The 21,287-nt window shown below is 39.1% G+C and overlaps 1 protein-coding gene across 7 annotated transcripts in view; it reads right to left on the bottom strand.

Annotated features, from left to right (window-relative positions):
* Window positions 1-21,287, bottom strand: part of Kif1b (kinesin family member 1B) — a 138,899-nt gene that overhangs the window by 55,641 nt on the left and 61,971 nt on the right. For 6 of the 7 annotated variants that reach the window (XM_055615354.1, XM_055615355.1, XM_055615356.1 and 3 more), the window contains 5 exons: window positions 21,058-21,137; window positions 20,442-20,548; window positions 19,516-19,599; window positions 18,763-18,943; window positions 18,566-18,638 (listed from right to left, as the gene is read on the bottom strand). In XM_055615354.1, the coding sequence (XP_055471329.1) occupies window positions 18,566-18,638; window positions 18,763-18,943; window positions 19,516-19,599; window positions 20,442-20,548; window positions 21,058-21,137 (525 nt within the window). Of the gene's footprint in view, window positions 1-6,812; window positions 11,863-18,565; window positions 18,639-18,762; window positions 18,944-19,515; window positions 19,600-20,441; window positions 20,549-21,057; window positions 21,138-21,287 lie in introns of those variants that run through there. The other variant, XM_055615361.1, reaches the window with a different exon arrangement.

Below are 21,287 nucleotides of genomic sequence, written 5' to 3'. Positions count from 1 at the left end.
TTTTTGACACAGGGTTTTTCTTTGTAGCCCTGGCTGACCTGGAACTGCAGACCAGGCTGGCATTGAACTCATCGATTTGCCTGCCTCAGCCTCCCAAATGCTGGGATTAAAGACATGCGCCACCGCCACTGAGCTCACAAATCAGATTTATTTTCTATTTCTCTACCTTATCCATGCATAATAAATTCTTTTTCAAGAATTTATTATAATTATTATATTAAAATTATATATAATTATTAAAATTATGTTATCTGTGCATGTCTGAGTGCAGGGACCTGAAGAGGCCAGAATAGGGTGTTGGATCCTAAGGAGCCAGAGTTACAGAAAGTTGTGAGCAGCCACCGGTATGGGAGCTGAGAGCCGAATTCTTGTCCTCTTCAAGAGGACATACTCTTAACTGCTTAGCCATGCTCCATGTCTTTTCAATACAAGTAGTATTACTTCAAAGAGGGCAATGTTTATTGGATGGGAAAAACATTCTTGTTTCTTTTAAAAAAAATTAAGATTATAATTTATTATTATTAATTTTTGGGGGGATGAGTACTGGTTTTAACAATAGTCTAATTCCAGAAAGCTAAGTCTTTCCTAAACAATAATCTCTTCATCTTTAAAAATTTTAGTCTATGATCTTCCTACCAAACAGCTGGAGAAGAACCAACAGATAAACCTTCTAAAAGACATGTGAAAGTTCCCTTGAATAAAACGATGTTAATAAAATGGCACTTGTGTGTACCATGCACATATGTTTCTGTGTGTGCATGCACGTGTGCACATACATGGAGAAGCTGGAGGTTGCTCTTGAATGCCTTCTTTACTGTGTTCTCCAATCTTTTTAAATTTTAAAATTCTACTTATTCATTTGTTTAAACTGTTTGTTTGTTTGTTTGTTTGTGTGTGTGTGTGTGTGTGTGTGTGTGTGTGTGTGTGTGTGTGTGTGAAAGAGAGAGAGTTAGGTGGAGGCCAAAGTACAGTTTTTAGGAATCAGTCCTCTCCTTCTACTGCAGTGAGAATTCAGGAATTTTGGTTTCTTTAAAAAAAAACACAGACTGAGTCTAGGACATCTAAGGCTGTACACACAGAAAAACTCTGCCTCGAACAAACAAACAAACAACAAAACCCCACAGAAATACTATAAGCATATGTTTATAGTAATCCCAGGTGTAGGGATGTGGGGCTGCTTCACAGCAGCTGATTATGACTTGCCTCCTGCTCTAGCAGAGGTGTGGTTTTGCCAGCTGCAGATAGTTTCTGCAACTGTGTGATGTTTGGAATTCTGGGAAGTGTTCAGAGGGCATATAAATGCTAGAGCCCCAATAGGAGGTCAGTGGTTGTTGGTCATTCAGGGAGGTTGGCTGCTGTTAGTAGTCATGCTCAAAGAAGAAACAAAAGGAACAAAATCAGATTCAGGGATATCTCTGTCTATCCCCCTATCCTTCTTGCTCTCCTATCTAGTTGATAGGGGCCAAAACAAGAGGGAAATAAAGGGGGGGGGGAAGAAGAACCCACCAAGCAGCAAAGGCCAGTTACATTCTATCATATGGGTCCCTGAGATGGAACTCAGTCAGCAGGCTTGGCAGCTGTTGATCCATTCTGCCAGCCCATAATACAAAGATTTTTAACCAGTTATAACCAATTCAAAATATAAACGTTGACTGGGAATCAGATTAAAACACACATTCTTCTAAAATTTGTATTTTTGAGATAACTAAGAAGAGATTTTTTAAAAAAATAGCTGTATATCACCTGATGTTGAACTAGCATTAAATTTCTTGGAGGATAATTGAATTAAGAGAAAAACTCTGATTTTAGGAGATATACAGAAGCATTCAGGAGTCAACCATCATGATGTCTTCAATTTTCAGACTAACCAGAAAAAGTAAGTAACGTAATCAGGAGACCGGTGAGATGGTTCAGGGACTAAGAGCTCCGGCTCTCTTCCAGAAGACCTATGTTCAGTCCCCAGCACTGACATGAGGTGCTTTACAATCACCTGTACCTCCAGCTCCAGGAGACTCGCTGCCTTCTGGACCAGGCAGACACCACAGTGAGTACAGACTCATGAATGCACATCACATACACATAAATTAAAAAGTGAATAAACAAACAAAGTTCATTGTACAATCCTTTTCAGTTTTTCTGTAGTCCTGAAATGTGAAGCAGGTAGCCAGTAAGTATTTTCCCCTTAAAGCCTGTTTATAATATGGGGTTCTTCTAGCAAAATGAGAAATGTCTGCTGTTTCATCTAAAAATCATCAGGGAGAAAAACCATCAACATTTTATCTTGGGGACTTCTTCAAGAATAAGTCTATAAGCTGGTCAAACTACCCTCCCCCCAAGTCCTTATACTCTGCAGCTGAGGTGTGAGGATGGCTTTCTCTCCACACTCTGGCCCAGCTTCAGTGGTAATATAAGATCTCTCATCACCGTCAAGATGGCGGGAAAGCCAACCTCCAAAGGAATTTTGATTAGATTTTGATAGTTCAAATAACAATACTATTTTTTGAATTGAAATCTGTTCCCAAACCTGGCTTCTTACGAACTTCCAAGGACATTAGTATGTCACAAAGTATGTCTGTCTGTCCGTCTATCCGCACAGAGGCCAAAAGGTGGTACTGGCTAGAGCTACAAGTGACTGTGAACTGTCTGACATGGGCACTAGAAATCCAACTCCTAAAATCTAAGCTATCTTTCCAACCTCCAGACTAATATATTCTGTGTTCCTACTAATTACCTGATGCTACAGATACAGAGGTTAGCTAGAAAAAGGTCATGTGGTGAGGGATAAAGAGATAATAAGCAGTAAACATGGCATACACTACATTTTGGTAGAGAGAAGCATTCTGAAGAATATAAAGCAAAGCAGAAGACAGATGAGGGATTACCAGGGAGAAAAGAAGGAATGGAATAATCATTTTTGATTAGGTGGTAGGGAAAGTGAAATGAAGCTGAGGCTGCTTTCATTCCTAAAGGCACCTATTATGAGTTTTTACAGCAGCCTGCATTTTTCCCTCTTGGCCTATCACACAGTATTGATAAATACCAGTGTGGTTATCTGTCCAGTGGCTGCTTCTCCATTATTTTGAATTTCACAAGTACAGGGACCATACTGTCATTTACCACCCAAGTACCTGGCACATATCTCTCTTCCAAATAGAAAATCATGTCTTAATCTAGACCAAAGGACTCAAACATGACTATGTTTTAGATCAGGGACCAGCACACCATGGCCTGTGCGCTAGATCCAGACACCTAAGCGTAAGTGTCGCCAGCGACTAGGCGTATGCTTTAGTGGTGGAATACTTGCCTAGCACGTACAGCGCCCCATCTGTTTTCCATCCCCAACACCAACTTTTAAAATGTTAGTATCTGGCTTTTTACAGGAAAATGGTTTTCCAACCCCATTTCTGCCTCAACAGTTTTGGATTTCAAAGGTGCCTGAGGTTCAGACATCACTCAGGTACTCTGGATGCAAATGATCAAGTCTCATGCCAGATGTAGCTAATCAGGATTCTGGAGGTAGACCCAGAAGTCTATGTTCTCACAACACCTCTAGGAAGGATACTGTGAGCACACTACACTTGAGAATGAGTGCTCTGAATCCTGGGGAAATGAACAGAACAGACAAGGCTGACATTTTCATGGAAGAACCAAGCAAATGCAAGACATGCACAGGCTGTAATTATTAAAATACTGTGACTTCATAGAGTGCTTGTCTAGAATGCACAGAGCCCTCCATTCAATCCCCAACACTGTGTAGATAGACTAGATGTGGTGGTACATGCCTGTAATGCTAGTAGCAGGGAGGTGCAGTAAGGAGGAACAAAAGTTCAAGGTCATCTTCAGCTACATACAAAGTTCAAAGTCAGAATGGGATGCATGAGACCCTATCTCAACAAATTATTTTATCTATCTATCTATCTATCTATCTATCTATCTATCTATCTATCTACCTACCTACCTACCTACCTACCTATCTTCATTTTATTTTGAGACAGGGTCTCACTATGTAACTGGCTGTCCTGGAACTCAACTATGTAGACCAGGCTGGCCTCAAACTCATAGAGATCCACCTGTCTCTGCCTCTCAAGTGCTGCGATTAAAGGCATATACCAACATGCCTGGCTGAAAAATAACATTTTCTGAAAGTGGGAGTTCATGTAGGGTGGGCTAGAGTAGGAAGAATGGCACAGAAGTGGTGATTTGGAAGAGATAAGCATGATAGGAAACAAGCTGCAGAATGAGGAAGTGTAACTGAGGAGGAACAAAAGGCCAGAGGTTATTTGCACTGTGGCATTAGTAACATATGGAAACATTAGTGACACATGTAAAGCCTTGTACGCAATGCTACAATACAGATTTAAAAGTGCACTGGAAAACCGTGAGGCCACTGACAGGATGTGACTTGGATCTTAAAAAGATGGCTCTGATTGCTGCATGGACAATGAATGGCCTGAGTTAAGAACAGAAGCAAAGGCATAAGCCAGGCTATTAGGGGAGACATGATCGTAGCACAGTTTGTATCCTTAAGATGAAAATTTAGGCAAAATCAAACTCATTATCTTTTAACAATAGAAACTTGGGGGGCTGAAGAGATGGCTCAGAGGTTAAGAGCACTAGCTGCTCTTCAGAGGTCTTGAGTTCAATTCCCAGCAGCCACACAGTGGCTCGAAACCATCTTTAATGAGATCTGGTGCCCTCTTCTGGCATGCAGGTGTACATGCAGACAGAACATCATATACATAATAAATAAATCTTTCAAAACAATAGAAACTTGGCTTCAAATCACAAGCTATCATGAGCAAGCAATCACAGGAATGGATATATCCACCCACACCCCAGGTGACACTTCACTTCTTGTCAATATGTGACTGTGCTCCTCATCACCAGGAAGACAATCTCAGATCTATGGCTCCTCCCCAAGGGTTCAACAATTTTTTAAAGTAACAGCTTAAAAACTTTTTAGATTTATTTTGCATGTATGAATGTTTTGCCTGCATGCATGTATGTGTAGTGTATGTGTCTGTTAGATCCCTAGAACTGGAACTGGGGTTGTAGATGGTTGAGAGCCACCATGTGGGTGTGAGATTAGAACCCAGTTTCTCTCAAGAGCAACAAGTGCTCACTGAATGATCTTGCCAGCCTCCTACAACTCCTTGGTTTGTTTGTTTGTTTGCTTGTTTTTTCCACTTTTGTTTTGTTGTTGTTGTCATTGAGACAGGACCTCATGCAGCCAAGGCTGGTCCAAGAGATTTCCCCGTCAGTTTCCTTAGTGCTGAGATGACAAGAGTAAGCCACCATGCCCAGCCTAGGACATTGTTTCTAAAATCAAAATAGCTCCCATCTCCCTCTTGGCACTGCTTTGAGAAACACTTTCTCACCTGGATCAAACAGCAACTTCTCAGCTGGCCCACATGGCTCTGAATTTTCACACCCACAGTCCACCCTCTATATTGTGACCACAGTGATTGTTCTAAAAGGTGGATCTAATAAAGGAATCTTCCTGTTGACACCGAGTTGATAGTTTCTCCTGCCAGTCTGGTCCTCACCACCTCCAGCCTCCTTGTCTTTTACCCACCACAGCAGATGTGGTTTTCTGACCCTCCCAAGAAATTCACATGGTTCCCTATCCTGACCTGCTTTCTTCCTCCCTGCTTTCTTTCCCTTGTTCTTTTTACTCCCGAAAATTCTTAGTTGTACTGTGGGACCAGATCATGGCTCAGGACTTCCTCCACAAACTTCTCCCACTATCTTCTCTGGCTGTGGCTCTGCGCATACAACCATCACTGCATGCATCACACTACACTGGAACCACCTCTGTGTCCTAGGACACTAGGAATCTTAGAAACTTCCACTAGCTCCCTGCAAAGCAGAAACATACAAGGTACTTGAAGAGAAAGATGTGAGACCTGGTACAGAAAAATTCAAGCTTAGCATCTCTCATAAAGCATAATATATTAAGAACTCATGCACCTGAGTTTGCATGCATTGAATTTTAATTTGCATTGCATAACGGTGCTATTTTCCAACTTGAAAAAATCCGCCAGGTCACAATTTTTTTCAGATAATTCATGTTTATTTTTATGTGCATTGGTGTTTGGCCTGCATGTCTGTGTGATGGAGTCAGAACCACTGGAACCTGAATTACAGACAGTTGTGAGCTGCCATGTGGGCGTTGGGAATTGAATCTGGGTGCTCTGGAAGAACAGTCAGTGCTCTAAACTTAACCACTGAGCCATCTCTCCAGACCTGGGTAGGTCCAAATTTTTAATAAGACCAATGGTCCATTAAAAAACAAAATCAAAATTCTGTTTTTTCCAGGTTCATTTTGAGCAGACTAACAATAATCTCGAGTGAAGAAAAGCAGACACTAAAGTAGAGAGAAAAGATATATGACCTAAAATCATTTCAAATCATGACTGTAATAAAAAATTGAAAAGCTAAATGTAAACTAAAATCAAAAAGTATTATTCTAACTCATATATGAAGAGATTTTTGTTTTAGAGAAAAAGAATAAAGTATAATTTAAAGTGTTTTCTTATCATTTTGTGGTACTAGAGACACAGCCAGGACCTTGTGGGGTAGGTTTAAGTACTAGCATGCCACTTAGCTATATCCCATGATCCCAAATTTTGTAAAATAGAAAAGGACATCACATGCAAAAGCTTGAAGGTCCATATAAAAATATAAAGAAAAAAGATATCTGACACACAACTAGCTTCAGATGAGAAAGCAGTAACTATGAGCCAGGAAGAGACTGAGTAATTAGCGTTACCTGGTTTTGTTTTTCCCTCCGCAATAGAGATAAATCACACTTAACAGATCATTCCAAGTTTTATTTAATGAGGACTTTATTTTTTTTAACATTACAACTAACTCTCCCTCTCTGAAAATGCAGTCTTACACTCGATATTCAAGCATTGTTGTAAGAAATTGAGAGAAAAACCACAGTTCATCAGCAAGAAGATTCACAACTTCTTTTTACAGTAATAACAGAAAAAACAGTACATGTCACAACCTAAAGTGGATAAACTGCGTCTACCTAGAGCAGATGTTAAAGTCTGGGGAAGATGATATCAACTGGACACTTAAGAAAACTTTAATGAGTTTGTCTAATGATACAGAGCACATGCTTTCTTTCCACTGAATCTAGGACTCATTCATCACGGTACACCAGACCACAGGAAGCTTCCTCTCCTCTCAGGCTTCTGTGTAAACCACTAAGGCAAGTCAACAAAGGACCAGTAAGGCACTGGCTACAGCAGCTGACCAGGGGAAGCCCTTGTAACTTACTATAATCTGATAGTATTTAAAAAAGCAGGCACTAGTGTGCAAACTCAGTGTTTTGTTTTTAGTATCTTATGACTAAAGCACAAAAGGTCATTTCAAGTCACTTCAATGTAATAAACAATTCTTTTTTGTTCTGTTTCCTATGAAAGGAGAAACAATATGCTGTACTAGAAGAATAGGAAGCAAGAGTAAAGGAAAAGCCCTTTGGTTTAAATCTATTAACCAGATTTTCTAACTGTCAATAGGATTACATTCTACAGTCCCAGTAATGCCAGATCACGTATAATTTCCCAAGCGTGAGCACTTTTCTCCATTTTACCATGATAACACCTAGGAATATTTTCAAAATAAAACAATGTTTTAATCTAGACAATTTCTCTTTGGTCTTGTTTTATTTAAGCTGAGGGAAAGATTCCATCATATCAAAACAACAAAAAACAAAAAACAAAAACAACCAAATAAACAGCAACAACAAATAAAACCAAACTGAGCTTGGTGATACACACCTCTGACTCCAGCAATTGGGGGAAGCTCAGGCAAGAGGATTACAAGCCCGGGGCAAGCGTGGCACACAGGCTAAGTCCAAAAAAGCATGATGGCACTATATACTTGTTCAGCAAGTCAATCGAGCAATTCTGTGCACACAGTTCTCCAAGGTAAGTACTCTCAAATGCATGAAAGGACATTGCTGACAGAGTGAAGCCTTGGTTCATTTCTTTCCCGGTCATCTAGAAAATTAAGGGCTTCTGTAGATGTCTGATCATTTCAGTAACACAAGGGCACTTAGATTAGCAGAAGAACAAAATTAATTCTTTGGACTATCCCTGTGGACATAATAATACCACATCTGTACATGAAAATATTACAGAATTCTTCATTCTAATGTCAACAGTGGGGAGTTACCTCACTCCTAGTGTTTAGTAGTAAAGGAAAGCATTTATCTACAATGGAGAGAAAAAGTGTATGGACCTAAAATATCCTCTTTCAAGTTAGGGAAATGAGAGCTCATTTTTGCTACAGAGCTCTACGTAATTTCTATGTAATTAATTTTTGAAAATGAATTTTTTGACAAAACCAAAACCCTGAAGGGTCAGTATAATTATGTGTGAAGGAGAAAGAGAACTGTAGATTTACATAGATGCATTGAAGTGACTCACATGAAGTAGCCTACTAAGAGTACAATCAAACCAAATAGCACAGAGATTGTCATCTCAATGAAGTTCACACACAGCGTCATCATTCATCCAAACTGGATCTGACCTACAGATTTCCACTGAAGACTAGAACTGTTCTAGCTATGAAAGTGAAAATACCTCCCCAAACTTCTTTTTTAAGAAAAAAAAAAAAAGTTGGAAGTAACTTATTGTGCATTCGGACAGCATTTTCTTAGAAGAGAGGGAGAGAAAAAAAAGTCCACCACAATTAAAACTAATGTGCTCTAATAAAGCATAGTTCCCACACACAAAATGGGGTTGGGGGAAGCACATAATCAGTCTTGAAGGCCACCTTGAATGCTATGCTATCTTGTCTGCAAATTTTCACATCAATAGAAGACAGATGTTTGGCGCATGACTTGGTGTGACTCAGGAATCTTCAGCACTGTGGAGTCTGGCGATCTCTAGCTCTTCATACCGACTCTTAGAAAAGCTCCTGACAAGTCCAAGAGATGAAGAAGCATATAGCAAGCCATTCTTTTTTTCCATTTGAATCAACCTTTTCTTTCTTTCTATTTTTTTTTCTTTTTCTTCCTTTTTTTTTTTTTTTTTAAATTGATTCAAAGAAGAGTCTCCGGCAGGGCAAACTGCAAGCACAACATGGTGAAGTGAGGTATTGGCAGAGCAGTGACTGTTCATCAGGACTCATCTTTCCTTGCTAAAGGATCTGTGTACATTACTACTGTTGACTCAGGGACAGTTTACTATATACACCGTCTCCAAACTCACCAAAGATAACTTTTATTATCTCATCAGCTATTGGAAGAAGGCAATTGAAGAGGTATATATCAGCCTTCTTGCCATGTCCCATCTTTCTTCTCTCACCAAATAATCTTCTTATAAACTTATACACAGTGCTCAAAGCACACATTTCTGTTGGTGTTTCTATTGGCATAATTTCAGCAAATATAGTTCAGTATATGTGAGATAGTCAGTAAACTTCAAAATACAGATCAAATAGAAACCCAGACAGTACCAATTTAAAGATTTTAGAGTTATGACACATTTTATGTATATTCTGATACATTAAAAATTACTGAATCAGTTCCTTAAAAATATAGACTAAGATGATGATGTATGAAAGGCAAGGCTGTGTAGGACAAAAATATGCCTAAAGACCTTGGGTTTGAGCTTGTAAAAATGCCAATGATATTTAATGAAAAGAACAGACATCAAGGTGAAATCTAAAGCTGTGTCCACACAGTTGCATGTTATTTTTAAGCCAATTTCTAGTGTTTATGGGGAATAAGAGGCTTTTATTCTATGTATCAATTCCTCTTTTGATTGTTTCCAAAAACTAAGAGGCAGGTCTTATGGGACATCAAATAAATTTCTTTAAAAAAAAAAAACAATTTACTTAATTATACATGAGTGTTCTATTTGCATGTATGTCTATATGACAGAAGAGGGCATCAGATCCCCTTATAGATGGTTGTGAGCCACCATGTGGGTACTGGGACTTGAACTCAGGACCTCTGGAAGAACAGTCAGTGCTCTTAACTGCTGAGCCATCTCTCTAGCCCCTTCAAATAAATTTCTAATAACTATAAAAAATTACAAAACTTACACCAAAACAAGACAAGCCAGTGTAAGTACATTAATAATTTAGGCACCATGGTGGAAAGTATCAGAAAAATACAGGGCCTTGACCTTTTATACCAAATTCTAGGACCTGCCCACTGATAATACACAAGCAAAAGGGAGGCATTGAAACATTTACCAGTGTTTTACATTTTAACAATAAAAACCAGTTAGTACTTGTAGGAACACAACATTAAAATCATAATGAATATAGTAGGCACCAACTCAGTCCATGAAGTACTATTAACACTGCCTGTTTCCTCTGCTACAACTTCAAGTTTGTCCAGTAATTTACTTATACTGTGGTTTCTCGACCAGCCTTGAGATTGGGTGCTGAGAATTGTCTCCTCATTCTTGGAGGTGTCACAAACTGGCTACAGTGGTTGGACTTGTCAGTCTGCTTTTGACAGCAACTGGCTGTACTACCCTCTACCTGACCTCCAGTGTTATAATTACAGTAAGATTGACGGTGTTGGTGAATATGACGCTTGGCCTGGAAAGTTTGTAGATCGGCAGTGGGGTGACCACTGTGGGAGTTTAATGACTCTGAGGAGGCAGTTGCCTGGCAGCGCATGTTTTTCGGTTGGCCATTGTTGAGAGAATTGCTTCTCCAACGTAGCTGAGGTGGTGGTTGCTGATTGATAATATGCTGTTTGCTAACTTGGATATGATCTTGACTTCTTGTACCCTGGGAGCCCCATGTTGACTGGGGATCTTTAGATGCTGCTCTACCCCCTTTTTCTTGGCTTTCTTCTTTATTTCCTTTTCTTCCTTCTTCATCTTTTGGAATTCTCAGCTCAATAACCTCATCTTCTGTTATAATAATATGTGTCCCAGGACTCCAAGAGTTTCTGTGTCTAGGATTGCTCTTAAAAGGAAAGCGGGGCTTCCGGTTCTCAGGTGGGATGAACCTGTGGGGTAGATTCTGCCGACGAAGCTGCTTTGTTATCTCTTGCTGTTGCAGGTTCTTAAACCGAATCTGCTCTTGCCTCATCCAACGTAGACGTCCACGTCTAAAAGCTGGATCGCCATTCATCAACTGGGAAACACGTTCTTCTTTGCCTAGTTCTTCACTCTCTCCTTTATTGATGCTATTATCAGAGATGCTGTTAGCACTAGCAACTAGGGGCTCTTTTGTTTTGTGATTTCCTTGGCTCTTCTGTTCCTGAGATCCAATCAATGGCAAGACTTTCTCCATTTTGAGCATTTTATTTCTTAAGACTTTGATTTCTTCATCTTTCATATTATTTTGCTTTTTGACTTCTTGTAAAATATCTTCCAGTTTGTCTATGTGAACCCTGAGGTCATCTACATCTGCTCCACCTTTCCCAGTGGCCATGATATCTTCAGTTTTCTCATCCCCTACCCCAACAGTGTCCCAGACATCCCTGGCCACTGCCTTCCAAGAGTCCCGCTCATTGGGATCTTTCTTTCCATACATGGCACAAAGTTCTTTCATCTTAACAATGGCCAAGGCTTCGATCTCCTGCCGGCTGTGCCTAAAATCATTGAGGGCTACCTCATAGCAAATCTCTTTAACAGCCTGAATCTTAAGATCTGAGATGGTGACCCACTTGGAATCTTTACTCAGGCGCCTTCTTTGTGGGATCTGATACATTTTAATTGGTTCTCGTTTCTTTCCACTGCTGGGGAGGCCACACTTTTTAACAATGGTTTGTAACTTGCTGGGAGGTAGCTTTTCTCTCAGAGAAGTAATCAGTTTCCAGCTCTCTTCACAGGACCTCTTGTCAGAATCGTCCCCGCTATCAGAATCCGCGTCCTTTGAAAAAAAACAAAATAAAAAAATGGCCCCCAAATAACCAAAATTAAAATGTAAAAAGGAAAATCAAATTGAAGAAAAATCAAGCAAAATGCTTTAACCAAGTTTAAAAACAAAACAAAAATCTAAAAAACAAAACAAAACTCAAACCAAACAAAACCTAGATGAAGAAGTCTTTTAAGACCTATGCATATGTGGATTACTATTAATAAAAAGATTTGTTTGTATTCCTGATCCAAAGGCTGGGGTACATGAATCACATTTCTTGGAGGGCCGGTCTCTCACTCTAGTCATATAAGCTTAATAGTCTAGTGTGAGATAACACCTCCACCATGCCAAGAAAACAAGTAAAGCCCTAAGTCCCACACGTGCTAACAACCCATGCAGCCACTCTCCCACATTTGCCTTGGTTATTGCTGTTGCTTCTTCCAGAATCTCCTTCCCCAAGAGTGAGCACGGACGCCATACAAAGATGTGACGAGCAGGCAGGTTAACAAAGGTTAGTAAGACTGCAGGGTGCCAAGTTTTGTTTAGCTTTACTAATGTGAGCAACCCTAGAAAAAAGTTAGATAGAAAATAGAGAAAGAAGCAAACAGAGAAGATGTTAAAGTGCTAAGAACTCCTATTTGAAGAACATGTAAAGTTCTTATCAGCCAGATTCCCTTTCCTATTGGAGGAATGATTTTGAAGCTGGTCTCTCTAAAAGCAGATACTGGATTTGCCATTTTATTTTGCATAGTAAATTAATCCATTTCATTTTTACATTAAGGCTTCTTACTCTTAGAACAAGAAATCATTAGGGGAAAAAGGGATCGTGGCTTATTTTTTACAAAAAAGCCTTTCATTAAATATAATTTAAATTTTCCTGAGTAATAGCATATTTTAAACCTGTCTTGGAAGTGGGTACTGGTGCCCCGTACATGCTAAGAAAACACTCTACAACTCTAGTATCACAGCTTATTTCAGAAGCTTAGGCCTGGGATCTAACATCTACAGCCTCAAAACATGGAAGCCTGAGACTGAAAGATTGTCACAATTCCAGGACAACCTGGCTTTAGTGTAAGATTGTCCCTAAATAAAAAACAAAACAAAAACTCTACAGACAACAGAAAACAATTTATGTTTTCTACGGAGAAAACCCATATGATTTCCAGCTACTTGAGGACTGCTACTTTTAAGTGACAATGCTGCCAATAAACACACAGAATATAGTCTGTGTATTTAAATGGATGCACTTCAATCATCTTTTTAGTAATCTGAGATGCAACATTGTTTCTTCTTAAAAAGCAAGGGGAAAAAAAATTAAAGCTAGGCTTAAAGTTCACAACACAGTTTCAGGTTCTTCTTTTTGTCCTTTTTGATTTTTATTTATTTGAGTGTGTGTGTGTGTATGTGTGTCTACATTTGCTTATGTGCACCATGAGTGTGCCTGGTGCCTGCAGAGGCCAGAAGTGGGTGCTGGATGCCCTGGCCAGGAGCCACAGACATTTTTGAGCTTTCATATGGGTGTTTAAAATTGAACCTATGTCCTCTGTTATAGCATAACTATTGAGCCATCTTTTCAGCCGAAAACCAACTGTTCTTTTGTTTTGTTTTGTTTTGTTTTGTTTTGTTTTTCAAGACAGGGTTTCTCTGTGTAGCCCTGGCTGTCCTGGAACTTACTCTGTAGAACAGGCTAGCCTTGAACTCACAGAGATCTGGCTGCCTCTATCTCCCTAGTGCTGGAATTAAAGGCTTACACCACCACTATCTGGCCAATTGTTCTTTTTTTTTTTTCAGTTTATCATTTTTTATTTAATTTTATGGGTATGGGTGTTTTGCCTGCACATGTCAGTGAACCATGTGCATGCCTACTGTCCAAGGAAGCCAAAAGAGAGTGTTGGATCCCTTGGAACTGGAATTACAGATGTTTGTAAGCTGCTGGAAATTAAACCCAGGTCCTCTGGCAGAGCAGCCTGTGTTCTTAGTCACTAAGCTAAGAACACAGCTCTCCTAACCAACTGTTGTTAACAAAAGTTTTTCTTGCCTGACTGTGTAGACCAAGCTGACCCTGAACTCAAAAGGTCTGCCTGCCTCTTCCTCCCGAGTGCTAAGATTAAAGACACGCACCACCACACCTGTTAAAGACATTAAAATTTAATAGCGTCTCTTGTCCTCCAGACACAATTATCTGTGAGTATGGCCACTTTAGGAGGGCCACACTCCACCACAGGAGGGACAGTGCTGCAATGATGGCAATGAGTAGGCTTTGTGGTTGTTTCTGTTTTGTTTGCTTTCCAAAAGTTTTTCTTTGCATTTGTGTGAAGGTGTCAGATCCCTTGGAATTGGCATTACAAACAGTTGTGAGCTGCTGTGTGGGTACTGGGACTTTAACCTGGGTCTTTTGGAAGAGCAGACAGTGCTCTTAACCTCTGAGCCATCTCTCCAGCCCCTGGGCTTTTGAATTTAAAGATAATGCTATAGATCTGGATTTCTTCTAAATAAGCAGGTACTAAACCCACTTATAAACTCTACTTAGAAATTTAGGAAAAGCAGATGAAGGCATGCTTAGATAGTCTAAACTTTTGAACTGTATATGGTATATGGCCAAAGATCTGTTGGAGATCTTCCTTTATGTCTCTTCAGCTTGTTTTTTGAGACAGCCTCTTTTGCTAAACCTGGAGCTTGCTGTTGGGACTAAGCTTGTTGGCTATACCCACCTGACCCTCCTCCCCCAGGTTAGGTTGATACATGCCTCCATGCCTGGGTTTTACTTGGGTGCTGGGGGCTCCAAATATAAGTCCTCACGCTTGTACAGCAAATATCTGACTCACTATGACATCTCCTTGTCCCCTAGTCTTCTCAAAGTTAAAAAAGGCAGAATGAGAGCTTTAAGTACAGCTTAGTGATAAGAGGGCTTACCTAGCATGGGCAAGGCCCTAGGCTCAATTCAAGTACCACAAGAGAAAAAATGCAGAAGTCTAATTCTGTGTGTGTGTCTGTGTGAAAGAGAGAAGGGACAAGGACAATGTTCTGAGCTCCTGAGTTCAGCCAGGTTGGCCAGCCAATAAGCTTTAGAGATGCCCCTGCCTGGCACTCTTGAGACGAGGGTCACAGGCATGAGCTGTAGTGCCTCGCTCTTCCCTTGGGTTCTGGGCATCTGAACTCAGGTCTTTATGCTTGTGCAGTAGCTGCTTCAGTGACTAAGCATCTTCCCAACCTCAAGACATCAACAGATGGAGGGAGAAGCATGTCTGAATTGAATGCATTTTTTTTTCAACTAGACAAACTCAGTTTTATAGAAGAAAAATTATCTTAGATTCTTCCACATAACTACTATTTTATTTCTTGGTTGTTTTTTAATTGCTTAGGGATAAAGTAAGTATGACTGGGAATTTAGAAAATGACAACTATTCTAACCATTTAAGTGTCAGACTTGAGAAATCAAAGATAGCTTTAAACTTTAAAATGAAACATAATAGTTTACATAAATTTGAAAAACTCAAATTAAACCAAGCACTCATAATTTCCATTCTTTTTAAAAATATTATTTAAAAATACTACTAGCTCCATAAAATATCTTCTCTTTAAAGTTTAAATTTACCATCATATCTCATTCTGACCATGATACAAAAACATGACATAAGTTCATTTCAAGTAAAAAAGACGTAAAGCTATTTGTATACCTGATTAAAGATCTAGAAATAATATTTGGGCTTGGCCCCTCCCCATCACTAAATGAGTCATCCACACTTATTACAAATGCACTATGGGCCTGTGGGAAAGTAAAAAAAAAAAATCTATTCAACTGAGAAAAAGAAAAGACAGGAGGTGTGTGAATGCAAGGATGAAAGACACAGGCATACAAGAGCACCAACTGTAAAGAACGCTCACAAACAGAAGAGTGAACTGTATTGGGAGCTCTCATTACAGAAAATTCATGAGTTCCAGTTTTTAAAAACTATCAACTGTCTATATGCATGCATGTGCACACATACATATGTGTGTGCGTTTGAATGCCTGTCCGTGCCATGGCACATGTGTGGGGGTCAGGGAACAACTGCAGGAGTTAAGTCTCTCCTTCTACAGTGTGAGTTCTGGAAATAAAATTCAGGTCACAAGTTTGATGGCAAGCATTTTTATCCACTGACTCTGAATTCCAATTTTTAATACTGTCATATTTTAAAAATTTAAAGATAATCATTATCTAAAAATAATTTATAAATATTTTAATAAAATATCTAGTAAAAAACAGCACTTTCTTCATATCCTCTCAAACTTTTTATGGCACGTATTAGTTGACCAAAACAGAATCATAAAAAAAATACTTTTTCTATCAGTATTATTACTGGTAAATAATCTTTAGGCTAAAAGTGTTAGGTATCAGTTCCTCCCAAAGTCAAGAAACTTACATACAAGAGAGCTAGACTTATCAATGAAAAGTAACTTCCCTTCTATAAGGGAACTTCTTTTTTACTCTTCTAGCTTACCTTTAGATACACAGAAGAAATGGCAACCAGAGTGTTATCACCTGAAGACTAGAGATGGCCCCCTAAAAACCAACACTAAGTACATCTTAAAGACAACTTAATTTCTCTTTATTAGTATTTCTTTCTCCTTCCCTTCCTTTTTCCCTTGGGGTTAAACCTAGACCCTTTATATGCTATATAATCTCTTTCCCTCTAAACTATAACCACCTGTTCTCTTTTGTTTGCTTTAGATTTTTAGGCAGTGTCTTGCAGAACTGTGCAAACTTGCTATGAACCTGTGGTCCTCTTGCCTCAGCCCTGCAGATAGTCGGATTTCAGTTGGGTTGAGCTCCATCACTGTCTTTACATCAAGGCATAAAATGATTACCGACTTTGCTAGCGGAGAGCACCACACATTGTTATTCTTTCACACCTGCTTGCTCAGTGTGTTCCCAAGGCCAGTAGCACCATCACCACCCGGGAATCTCTGAGAAACTCAGAATCCCGGATCCCACCCCCAGACCTCAATCACTACCTGTTTTTAAAAGACTCCCAGTGATTGAGAGGTACTGAAATAAATTAGAAAACTTAAGTTTAAGGTTGAGATCCATGACTTTGCAGGTCTATAAGGCCATTACTGAAGCAAATTTTTAATGTACATATGCACAGTAACATTGTTTTTCAATCTTAATATCGACTGTGAAGGAAAGGCAGTGTTACATGTTTCATTTACATATATATCTACCAAACAGTTGTTGCAGGTTATCAAATAAAATGATAGATGTTAAAGCTCTTTGTAAATTACAAAGCACTGTCTGCTTAAATAGAAGACACTACTGCTAATAAACAGTGCTTACTTACACCTTTCCTCTTTGATGTCTCACAGAACATCACAGACATGTTATTAGATTGTACTACATAATTATGATAAAACAAATCTTTCAAGCCCTAGCCTTTAAAGCCAAAGCCAAGAGATATTCTCCCTATAACATCAATATCTTCTTGTTCCAAACACTTTATTTATTCTCCCAATCCATAGTTTTTGAGGACTTAACTATAAGTTTAAAGATAATAAATTAACTGGTTTACCCTACTACCAAGAACCAAATGCTCTGATAAAAGCTGCTTTTGTTTAGTGTCTTGGCTTTCATGGTCCACAATGCAACAGTTTTCCAATAGAACACAGCATGGCATAAGGCTGAACCATATGTTGTAGTTCACATTAAGGGAAGAAGCCAGGGTCCTTCTCCCTGCTTTCTCATTGCTTCCTTTTCTGTTTTTTTTGGTTGTTTTTTTTTTTACAAAAGGTAACTTCCTAAACTATATCAATTGTATTCAATCTTTGTACCCCTGAAGTCCTGGAACTCACTGTGTAGATCAGGCTGGCCTCAAATTCAGAGATTCTCCTGCCTCTACCTCTCAAGTGCTGGAATTAAAGGTGTATGCCACCATATCCAACAATATGGAACTTCTTACTATTAGGGCATTGTGACTGGCTTTAAATATAAAATCTACTAAGAGCAATTTGTTTATTCATAAGACACTTTTATAAAACTTTGGAAATAATCATAAAGTGCTAACCCATTATGGCTGAGATGATCAACTGACTTTCCAACTGTTTATCCAAATCCTTTCTCACCCCAGAGCCAGCAGTGTCCCTCTCCTGAGATGGGTGTACAGCCCTGCTACACTGGTACCACAAAAGCCACTGAGAACCATACTGAGATTTCAGACTTCATGCAGGGCAACAGAAAAGGATTAACACATGCAACTGTGCAGCAACACTTTTAGACACAGTTTAACTTAAAAACAAAAGAAAACAAGAAAGAAAAGAAAAACAACCTGCCCAGCACAAGAACAACCCCACATCAGCCTATGAGCAGAGAATTAGTACTATCAGGTGGCCAGAAACAAAACCAAGGCAAACTCCCACAAAATTCAATATTTAGTTACTATCATTTAAAAAACCACTACTGGTGCACATTCAAAAGGCACTACCAAAGGGCAAAGGTGTCATAACGCTCTTATTATTTCTTCAAAAAGCTCTTGAATATGACAGAAGTAAAGATTTAATTTTAAGAAAGATAAGGTACAAAACAGTACCTCTGTAGATGTTTTCTCAAACTAAGATTGCCAGAAGATATATAACAGTTCTTCACTAAGAAGATGAAGGCTAATGCATGGCACCAATGAGAGCTAGAGGTGTGAGAACAAGCGCCCTTCCCAATAGTTGCCGATTTAGGACAGATTCCTACCAGTCTCTGCTGCTCCAAAAGAAGATCAGCTTCCTCCTTTTCCTTTTTGTACAGAATCTCCATTTCCTGTAGCCTAGAAGTAAAACAGAAACAAAATACCAAAAAAAAAAAAAAAAAAAAGTTATGAAATCAGGCTGTTGTGAAAGCTACTACATGTTTCAGAGCATCATACAGGCTGTGTAACACTTATGGATTACCTCTTTTCCATCTCCTGTTTCATATCAATTCCTTGTTTTTCAAGAAGCTCTCTCTGAGCAAATGTCCAGTCCACTGGCTCAGAGGGGGTCTCCGCAGAGGGAGTCTTCTCCCGTTCAGCTCGGGCTTGTTCAGGGTGGTTGAAACGAAAAACATGGTTTTTACCCATAATGATACGGTTCCCTAGAACAAAACAGAGACAGGGTGAGAATTTATTTGCTTTGAAGTGCTGTGAATCAAATCCAGGGCCCTGTACACACTAACAAATGTGCTTTACCACTCAGCTAAAGCCCCAGTTCCAAGGAATCCATTTTAACAAACAGTTCTAGTTTTTAAAATGTTAATCTTGCCAGGAAGGGTGGCAAATGCCTGTGATCCTAGCACTCAGGAGGCCAAAGGTTTACAACTTTGAGGTCATCCTAGGCTACACAGGGAAAACCTATCTCAAAGAAACACAATCTTACTCTCTTCATACAAAAAGACAGCTGGTAGGCTGGGTGTGATGGCCCATGCCTTTAATCCCAACAGAAAGCAGAGATGGGAAAACCTTCGTGAGGCCTACCTGGTCTATATAGTGAATTCAACCAGGGCTTCTTAATGAGAACAACAGGCGAGATTAAAAAGACACTTCTGTAGCTTTACAAGAACATAAATCCTAGGCTAAGTTTAGCCTTTAAATGAAGAGTCAGAGTCTGAGCTGCTCACACAGGCCATATGTACATGGCCGTCGATGTCGGGCATCTTCTCAGCCTTACCTGAGCGCAGCTGCACAGGATGAGCCACCCTCTTGCCATTCACATATGTTTCTGAGCGCTCACAGGGCTCTAAAGTCACAACAACTAAGAAGAATACAAACTGATGTTATTATCATAAACTAGTGCAATCACACAATGAAAAGTGCTTCACTATCAGGACTCAGTAACTAGAATAGATCCTTATAACCAACCAAGAGACTGAAGTGTCTATAAAGCAAGGGTTTTTGTTTGTTTGTGTGGAGTTTTGCTATTTTTGTTTGTTTCAAGATATTAGAACTTCTGTCAGTATAAGAAGCTATTGGAAGCCATGGCTATGCTAAAAACATTTAACTAAATTTCACAAACCTCAGAAGAAAACAGAAAATACTAATTTTGATAAAATCTGCTACAGCAGAAATCTTAAGTATGATACATAAATAAATGCTAACATTTTGGTTAAGGAAGAATTATATAGTCAGGGAAGAAGCTAGCATACAGCATAAAAATGTCATTAGATAGCTGCTGTCCTGTTAATGAATTGGGTTGGGGTGGGGACTCACACAAAATTGGCCTTTTCTTCCCTTTAAGATAAAAAGAAAAAAACTTCTATTGGCCTAATACTAGAGATTTTTCAACTCTCCTGTTACATAGAACAGTCATTTTTCTCTTACTTTTCTGTTAAATAGTTAAAATTCAAGACCAAACCTAATTGCCTGCATCCTGCTCAGTTCTTGGCAGTAACAAATGGGCTCCTTTAGTTCATGCTATTTTCATGTTAAGTAGCTATGTGTGTCCTTGCATTTATAAACATCCCAGGTTTTTCTATTTTTCAATATTTGATTGACACAAAAATTCCACTAACAGAGATAGGGAACTCCCAATCTTAAGGATTTCTCATGCTCCAGAGAAAAAAAGCTGCTTGAGAAAGTAAAACACAAAACTCTCACCTTCACCAGTGTTGTTTCTCTCACTCCGAAAGATACAATGCTCTTCTTTAATGTGAGCCCCACTCAGCACTATGTCCTGGCGCCGCTCAGCATCTGCTTGGCCAACCCTGAACACAAAGGAAAGTGTTTCACAGGGACATTCAGGCACAAAAAGCACTTATAGACAATGAACTGCTTTCTCCCAAAGAACTTCCTTTTATATATACACACATATGTATGTATGTATGTATATGTGTGTGTATATATATGTATATATACATATACATACATACTGCTTTTTTGTATCAGGTGCTTTCAACTACAAATTTTATTCTCAAGTGTGATGAATATCTGTACATGATCAACACACTGATATAATTTACACAATATAAGAAACAGGGCGCTCCAAGTTTGCTAGTGAACTCTTGCATGTTGTTATATGGGGTAATTTTTATTCAGGTTCTTCCAGAGAAAACTAAGTGCTAACTGGTTCCACTTAAAACCATGAAAAGAAGAGAAGATAATTTATAATCATTTCAGAAAGAAGAAATAGTGAATTATTACAATTTTTGGACAATTCCTTTAGTTATCAATCTCTAGAAGAAAACATTAAATGACTCAAATGAAGCAAATATACCTTGTAATTCCATCTTTGATATAATAAAGCAGACACTCCGACATTAGTGGGTCTTCATTGAGGTTAACGAGATGTGGAGTCTGGAAAAGGTTATAGATTATCAGTTTGGGGCAAGACAGCATGAGAAGGCTGTAGCAGCAGGGATATACTGAGCCTAAAAGTTTCTCAGAGTCCCCAGAATGCCTAAAGTGAGAGGGTCAACAGAAGTCCTAGCTGTAACTTTGTCATTA

This window comes from Psammomys obesus, unplaced genomic scaffold (assembly GCF_907164565.1).
Source record: "Psammomys obesus unplaced genomic scaffold, mPsaObe1.curated_primary_1811, whole genome shotgun sequence".
Classification (NCBI taxonomy): domain Eukaryota; kingdom Metazoa; phylum Chordata; class Mammalia; order Rodentia; family Muridae; genus Psammomys; species Psammomys obesus.
Note: the sequence above shows the minus strand (reverse complement) of the source record. Positions and strands in the feature narration are given on the sequence as shown.